This window comes from Callionymus lyra, chromosome 6 (genome assembly GCF_982586985.1).
Source record: "Callionymus lyra chromosome 6, fCalLyr1.hap1.1, whole genome shotgun sequence".
NCBI lineage: Eukaryota > Metazoa > Chordata > Actinopteri > Syngnathiformes > Callionymidae > Callionymus > Callionymus lyra.
The window spans coordinates 32,180,396-32,188,916 of NC_141823.1; the positions used below are offsets into that span (position 1 = coordinate 32,180,396).

Below are 8,521 nucleotides of genomic sequence, written 5' to 3' on the forward strand. Positions count from 1 at the left end.
GTAGAGTCAAATCTGTATTTATTTATTTTTTACTGTGTATTGCTTTTGATTTTTCAAGCACTTTGTGACCCTGGTCTACAAAAGGTGCTTTACAAATAACCATTACTTACTTACTTACTAGATGACTTCTTAGGGGTCATCATGTATTGAGGTTCCTTGCAAAAGAGCTTGAACTCATGAATTGGCTCTTAACACATATAACCAACGTTAAGCATTATTCTTATTCATTATTCAGATCATGAATATCTGGACTCTGAACAAAAGTCTTTTTCTTTTTAATCGAAATACTATGAAATATTTGTATATTTAATATCACTTATTTCATATTTCTCCCATTTCGTTTATTTCTTTCATGTTATAGTGAGTTTGGAAAATGTCCTAAAATAAAATCACGTGCTTGTTATTGGCTCTTTAAGAGAGTTTGAGAAACAGCTTTTATAATGTGTTGACAGAAGTTGAATGTGTCCTTCCCAGCCACCGTAGAACCAGATGAACACGAACGCAACACAAGATATAAACACGGAAGTCAAATCTCAGTTTTCCGAGTCCACATTCAAACAGTATTTATCTTACAAAAATGTAAAATTACGTTACATTACACCACTAGAACGTATTTCAATGGGTGTCTCTACGTTGACAGTCACTCTTGCCTTTGTTTTGGTGGTGGTTTCGGTGTCTGTCGCCTCCTTTGACCACACGAGGGGTGAGTAGAAAGACGTTTTTTTGGATTTCTAATCTTAAATAAATGTGAGGATACTCTATTTCCGGGTTGCGTCCGGATGTGGTCGCAGTACACTACTTGTGTAACCCACTTTCACTGCAGGTCTGCCCGCTGTCCTCGGGGTGTGTTCCCTGGTCAGCATGCTGCTGGTCTGGAAGTACATCAGCTCCAGGATGAAGAGTGAACATCGCACTGTGGCTGGACTTCTTCGACAGTACTTGGCGGCTAAAGCAGTCGGTTGGATCGGAAGACGACAGCGACGGAAGCTGGAAACCGACACTCTGAATGTGAAGAAGGTCCAGGAGCAAACCCTGCTGAAGCGACTGAAGCAGAACCAGGATACTAGTTATGGAAAGCTGTATGACTTCAGCTCAATGACAGGTACACTGACATGAATCTGTGTCCACTGACTTCCACCTGAGTTACGAGTCAGATGTTCTACATGAAATCAGATTCGTTTCTAATGGACTGTATTTGCAATGTTTTACCATTTGTCCAGATGTGCATGTGTTCCGGACCCGTCACCCTGTCACCACTTATGAACACTATCGGGAGTTTGTTAGAAGAGTTGCTGCTGGTGAGGCGAAGGTGATTATTGCTGAGAAGCCACTTATCTTGGCCATGACCTCTGGGACTTCTGGAGCCAGTGCGATGCTGCTCAGCACCAAAGACACCAACACTGAGTTCTTTATGCAGGTGAGTCACAATAGTGTTCATCAGAAAAAGGGGAACATGTTATATTTGAAACTGTGGCAGTTACTTCTGGCATGATAATTCTCATGGTTTTCCTTTAGATCTCTTTTTTTTTTGTTTATCTCTGGTTGTGTTGTGTGTTCAACTTACTTGGCCACAGAGATTGCACTGGCGTTTCTTGGGTGGCTGCCGAGATGAGAATGAGGTGCCTTTAAATCTGAGACCATGGTCCTTAGAGGGAAAAGGTTGGATGATCCTTCCCCAGGTGGAGGAGTACAAGTATCTTCGGTGTCAGACCGATCCGTGAAGCATCCTCAGTCAGAAGGTCTTGGTATTGGTCTGTTGTGTTCAAGAAAGGGTTTAACCACAAGGTGGAGCCCTTGATTTACTGGTTTATTTAAAGGAAACCGAGAACCATTTTTTAGGAGCAGACACAGGTCTACCACAGAACCTATGCTGCCTTTTCTCCCCTCACTGCCTGTGGGTTTAAGAGTACATTTTTACAAGGTTTTGGATTTAAAATTTCCCTGTTTTTTGTATTATTTGTATTTCTTTCCTTATTATAATTAATCAATAACTAATAACTTATAAATATATGATGTGTATTGTGGATTTTAATTTAGCTCACATACTCCTTTTCTTGTGATGTGCGGTTGTTATAATTATATGTGAAAATATTAAAACATCTGCATTTTGATTTTACAAATGTGGAGTGAAAGATTTACGTTTGTCCTTACTTTTACTTTTTATTTCCAGGGTGTAGCAGTATGTTTGGACGCCATGCGACAGGCATTTCCATCCACAGACAACCTCCAACGCACAACAAAGTTCTTCTACACACCAAGTGTTCGTCAATCAGAAGCTGGCATTCCTATCGGGCCTAATTCTTCTACACCAGCATCTTCTCGCAGCATGCTGGACTTCTACACCACTCCAGCTGCTGCCTTTGAGGTATAAAAAGGAAAACCTTTCGCAGTTTATAGCGTACATGTTTTAAAAAGTCTTTATTGCTACAGGTGACCAGTGAGAAAGATACTTTGTACTTGCATCTGCTCTTTGCCCTGAAAGACTCCAGTGTAGGAACTCTGGAGTCCAACTTTGCCTCCACTGTCTTCTACTCCTTCATTGCCTTGCAGGTACAATTCCTCAACATGTACATTTAATGTTTGTTTAATAACAGTTCAAGTCTTTTTTTGTACTATACTTATACTTGTACTTATACTGATTGCATAATACACTCCTTTCTCTTTTGTCTCGCTTACATATGGAAATCAAAGCATTTAACTTCCTACCTGCCCCTGATTGGCTTTTTGAGCCCTGGTGTATAATGTGGCTTTTGTTGTGTTGGATACGATCAATTGTGTTATTATAAGGACTCGCATAAAAGTAGTTGGGTCTTTTTAAACGTAAGTCTGATGCAGATCATTATGGTTACAAAATGGGACTTACTTCTTTCCAGATTAGTTTTTGGCACTTCTGCTTCTATGCACTTTTCGTTTGAAAACTGTATCGCCGTTTAAGAACCCAGTTTTTAGCAAAATTCCTAGTGGAAAGATTCTTGCTTTACAAAACTGTTTGCAGAGAAATAAAGCTGGATACATTTCAAAATAATATTTAATTAATTTAGCCTTCACATTTGTCTATGCGTTTCCTCCACATTTTGTCTGTCACTAACAAACAGGAACAGTAACAGGGAAATTATATAATCTTGTGGCTATGTTACAGTTTTTAAAACGGCAGAAGCAGTAAAGAAAATAAGGAAGAACACCTTAAAAAGTTATGGTAGTTGATCTGTTTCTGACTTGTCCACCTGTTACCTGCAGGAGCGCTGGGAGGAGCTGGTAGGAGACATCGAAAAAGGAACTATCAGCAGCAGTCTGGATCTGGAGGATAAAGTCCGAGCCAGACTGGAGGCTTTGATGAAGCCTGACACCAAAAGAGCTGCGGAGCTCAGGGCTCACTTCTTGCAGGGTTCACGGGGGATTGCCAAACGCATTTGGTCGCACCTGCATCTGGTCCTTGCAGTGGATTCGGGCTCTAATGAGATCTACGGGGAAATGTTGAGGGAGAACTTCTGCCAGGGAGTTCCCTTCTACTCACCCTTCTATGCTGCCACGGAAGGTAAGCAGCTGTATTTGTTCATCTTTTTATAGCCTGTGGTTGCAAAAGTTCACCCCAGAGGAGGGAAAATAACTGTTAACTAACATTTTGAGCATCTGTACTTCAATCAACCTACATTTTAATTGTGAAATTTAATTAATATAATTAAACTATTTCAATGTTTTTAAACGTTAATAGGGAAAGACAACATTTGAGATGCATTAATTTCACTGTTCATTTACACACTTTCTTTTTCGCACAGGTTTTAGAAGTAACTGTAGTTTCCTGCTTCAATAGAAATGCTGTTCACCGTAATAATGTTGTGTTTGGGCTTTCTAAAGTATTGATGGTTTCCATAATTGCAACGTTTAAATGGAGTATTACGAGATTGTCCCAGATTTACAATCCTGCCATCTGCACGAATGACAACCAATATGCTGCCCTTTTTTTTAGCATCTTCACTTAAACCGTCATGATGAAAACTGCTAATGAATATATTTTCAGTGAATCATTGATTAGATTGTGGCTGTTCCAGGTCTGATTGGAGTGAATCTGTGGCCTCTGCAGCAGAAGCGCTGCTACCTTCTGTGTCCTCGCTCCATGTTCTGCGAGTTCCTGCCAGAAAATAGCCTGGATGAAGAAGCACCTCAGACTCTGCTAATGGATGAGGTGAAGCAAGGCAACAGTTATGAGCTGGTCATCACAAATGCCTCTGGGCTCTTCAGGTTTGAACGTTTTATAATAGAATTTTTAGTTATAATATCATCATTGTAAGATGTTGTCCCTTATTGTCTGTGTATCAAAGTCTGCTTAGCATTGTTGCTCTGTATGTTCCTCCTGTCGTTGTTTAATACATTTGTATGATGGTTCATGAGCAACTGCGTTGTTGTGTTTCAGGTATCGCATCGGAGACATTGTGAAAGTAGCTGGATTCCATAATCAGTGTCCTATTGTGGAGTTTCAATACAGGTAACACTTTATGTCCAGTTTTAATTTGATTGGACTAATCTCTGCATTTTACATTAATCTTATTAATTAGACAGTTGTGCGTTTCTTAATGGCATTGTGTTCAATATCTCCACTGAAAATTAACTTAATCATCATTAACCCATAGACATCCGTTAATTGTAATTTGTATATATATTTAAAATTCCAACATAGATTTATATAATTAACAAGAGCAGATACCATCTAAATGAAAGAGTTTAAGTCCCTCAACTGCACTTTAATTTGACCAGTTTTATTAATTGTGTGGATGTGTTGGAAAGCATTTCCTACAGTGACATCCGAGCTTTAGGAGTCATGTAATAAAATAGTTTACACTGGATTATACACAAGTGAGTTGTATAATCACAATGCAAGTTTTTTTCTTTAATTTGGATTGAAAATTACAGTAAAAGAGACAAGTTCTAACGATTATACATCTACCTTGACATCAATCGTTACTGCTCTAACATGTAATGAATGTGATACCAACAAGAGAAATTGAAAATCGAGTTTTTCGAAAATGTGATCAACTAGAAGTCTACTCTTGAGAAGATATATCTTTATAACTAGGCTATAAAAATGATTATGCACATGAATATTTAATCACAAACGGATGTAGTGACAACATTTATTTACGCTATATGTTTGGAGACAATCTGTTCAGCATATAACAGATGTTGTACGTAAGGACAGAAAGAATAATTTTTCAATGAACTTTTCTTCAATTGCTCTATTAAATAAGATACATAAGGGTTAAGTCGCTGATTAAAAAAACAAAAAAAACTCCATCAACTAAATTGAGTTTGAAAGACTTCTATATTCACAAACTTAACCTTCTGAAAAGTTATTTATGACCTAAGAGTCCTAAGCATAAAAATAAGGTATAATATGAGTTAAGAAAGTGATTACTATGAGAAGAACCGACACTATGCTTAAAACATACTCTATGCATGTCCTCAATTCTATTTTCATTTCCCTCTCTTTCCATGTCAGACGTGGTCAGATGTTGAGTGTTCGAGGAGAGAAAGTGTCCGAAAGTGTGTTCCTTGCCGCCCTAAAGAAAGCTGTTGACCTGTGGCCTGGGTCTCAGATGGTGGACTACTGCTGTGCTGAGAGTGGAATCTTGGGTAACGTGAAGAGTCAAATTCTAGCAGGAATTCCATATTATTTGCCTCCAAGATGACTTTCTTGCTCTTTATTTTCAAGGAGATTCAATTGGGGGCTCAGATCCACACTACCAGGTCTTTCTAGAGCTGAGGGGAGTGAGGGATCTAAAGGAGGAACAGAGATACAAGGTGACCTGCAATCTTTAGGCTCCTGGTTTATGTTCTTGTTCCTTCTTCTTTTTTTTCCTTTTTGCTTTTCTTTTGCTTTATTCTCCTTTTTGCCAACCTTATTAATTCTTAATTAATTCTTCCTAAAGCAGCAATTCATAATATTTTGATATTGTCTTTGCTGAAAGTGAAAGTTTTTATTTGAAAAAAACTGAAGATTAAAATGTCTTCCATAATATTTTTAATTTATTCATAATCAAATATCAATTGAACAGATGACACATATTCAACAAGAGCCTTTATCTTCTTTTGGAAAAGAAATGTAGATTTCACGACATTGCAGTTAAGCTTTTTCAAAACTAGCTGGTATTATAGTATAAAAGTAGTTCTTTGTGTTTATGTACAATCTTTATTCATTTGACGAAGCATATTTCATAAAATAATATAATATCAAATGTCCTTGAAACAATTTTAGCCACTGTTTAAAGGGGTTGTAATTAAATTTAAAAAATAAAAAATCGTAAAAATATAGACTTATGGAACATTAACAGAAGTAATTTTTTTTTTAAGATGATAACTCTTTTAAAATTCAGACATTTAAGTTGCCACAGTAACTTTGGCTGGATGTTTGAGTAGCAGCAGGTGGTTCTCCTCTGCCAAGACGAGATTAATTGTATTTTTCTTTCCTCCTCTAGCTGGACATTTGTCTCCAGCAGGAATCGGCCGTCTACAAATCTTTCCGGATCAAAGGCAGCATAGGACCAATGAGAGTGCAGCTGGTAGCCGATGGTGCTTTCAAGGAGCTTCGAAAGAAAATTATGGATTTCTCCAACACTTCTCCGAACACGTTTAAAATGCAGCGGGTGCTGAGAAGAAGAGAGTATGCAGACTTCCTCTTGCGGAAAACTGTTTCCTGAAACAGGCCGCGTGATGTTAGTTTCAATGAATTTGTTTTAGTATTTGTAATTTAAATAAAGAATGGTTTGACAAGAGTGGTTTGCTTCGTCTTCGTCAATTAGTTACGAAACCAACTCTTGGGCTGTGAGAAGGGAAGTGATGCTATGATAGTACCGTTAAAATGAATGCAAACTAAATTGGAGGCCAAATTCTACATCCAATAGGAAGCCAGACATTCTTTACTATTATATATGGCTTACTAGTGGACATTAACTAGCAGTACTAAGACTTTTTTATTTTAACTAGAAATGTGTACGCAATACAAAAAAACAAATTTAGTAGCGCTAAAACATTGTTGTCTACTTTTTGCTGTCTTATTTCCAAATATTGAACTTCACAATAACGTACGACGGAGACTTTAATGTTGTAATAAAGTTTTTTCATACGACTTTAATTTCATAATCAAGTATTTTCGAATGTCTTAAATCTCGTAATAAAATAAAATAAAAATTATTTGAGTGGCCCTAATACACCGTCGTAATAACGGGTTCATTATTTCAAAAAGCAAATCTGTTATAATAAAATAAAATATTGGTAAACTCGGTTATATAGTTTGGCCACAAGATGGCGCCACGGATAAAGTCAACGTTTCTCATTCGAGCAACACGATTCATTACAGAAGTCTTGCAATATAATTGATGAATGAATGAAGGTTTATGTTATTATTGTTATAGATTTTTCATACACGTGTGTCCTTTAATTTCTTGTCCACAGAGCATGCATTTTATTAAAGTGCTCGGTGCGCTTAGACTCATAGTTGGCGCGGCTCAACACTTGCTTTGGGCCTTGCCCTGGTCCAGATAACGATGCAGCCTTAGGGAAGCTGCCAGTCTTGGCCCTGGTATTAGAAGGAAGGCAAGCAGTTCCAGATGTGCTGAGATCCTTTGCTACCAGCAGAGTGGACCCTCCATAACCTGCACCAGCGCAGCCATTCTTTCTGCTGTCAACTATGGCAAAACAGTAGTGACGGCCTCAAACAACAATGCCAGCAGCTGAAATGTTTTCTTGCTGACTAGAGTAACAATAATAATACAATCTATTTTTAGAGCGCCTTTTTTTTTGGACACACAACGAAACTTTACAAATAAAGGACAAAACATAAAGTAACATTTTTGTCATGTTATTCACTCAATGTTTGTGTGTTTTAATGTTAGAGTAATATATAATAAAAATGCTAATTATGTACTTATTTAATAAAAATAAATTAAAGAATAATGTCAAGTTTTCATTTTTAATTTCTAAGTTTACATTTCTTTAGAATTAAATTATTCGAAATTTGGATTGCTAATCCTGCACAAATATAACTTTAAATATATGGTTGTATTATCTACATGTTCACAGATAACAATAGTTTTTTTACTTGGTTTTAAAAAGTAATGTTTTAATATAGTGTTTTCACATGATGTGATTAATAAGACCATACTTTTCCATCTAGTGTTAGCAAGCACCACATACACAATCATTCTCAACTGTCATAAACAGTGCACCTGCTAACGGGAGCCTTGTTTCTGTGTAAGAAAGATTCATTAATCGTTTCTGGTCGCAGCTTTGCATTCTTACTTAAAGCTACAAAGATGTTTCCTTTGGCACTAAACGGAGACAATGTATTTCCCAATTCTGCAGAACCTCACTTTCTCAACCTAAACATAGCTCTGAGCCATCTGTCGGTCTCCCCAGCTACTTTGTCCTGCTCTCCCCGGGGGAGCCACAGGCGCTCAAAGGCCAACTCAGAGCGTTTCGTATTCCCTGTCAGGTTAAACTTTGTGCCATGAAAACATTTCAAATGTGG

At 37.4% G+C, this 8,521-nt stretch overlaps 1 protein-coding gene across 1 annotated transcript; it reads left to right on the forward strand.

The window, feature by feature from the left end:
• Positions 1-490: 490 nt before the first annotated feature.
• On the forward strand, positions 491-6,767 carry ghdc (GH3 domain containing). Its single transcript, XM_087792789.1, has 11 exons — positions 491-703; positions 824-1,102; positions 1,221-1,417; positions 2,171-2,365; positions 2,431-2,550; positions 3,238-3,535; positions 4,050-4,239; positions 4,412-4,483; positions 5,495-5,628; positions 5,708-5,796; positions 6,471-6,767. The coding sequence occupies exons 1-11, from the start codon at positions 619-621 to the stop codon at positions 6,690-6,692; spliced, it is 1,881 nt and encodes a 626-aa protein (XP_087648915.1). The 5' UTR covers positions 491-618; the 3' UTR covers positions 6,693-6,767.
• Positions 6,768-8,521: the final 1,754 nt, after the last annotated feature.

Coding starts and splice junctions, on each gene's coding strand:
- ghdc (XM_087792789.1), top strand. CDS start 619: ATGGGTGTCTCTACGTTGACAGTCACTCTTGCCTTTGTTTTGGTGGTG. Junction 4,484..5,494: donor ATTGTGGAGTTTCAATACAG/GTAACACTTTAT, acceptor TTTCCATGTCAG/ACGTGGTCAGATGTTGAGTG. Junction 5,797..6,470: donor AGGAGGAACAGAGATACAAG/GTGACCTGCAAT, acceptor TTCCTCCTCTAG/CTGGACATTTGTCTCCAGCA.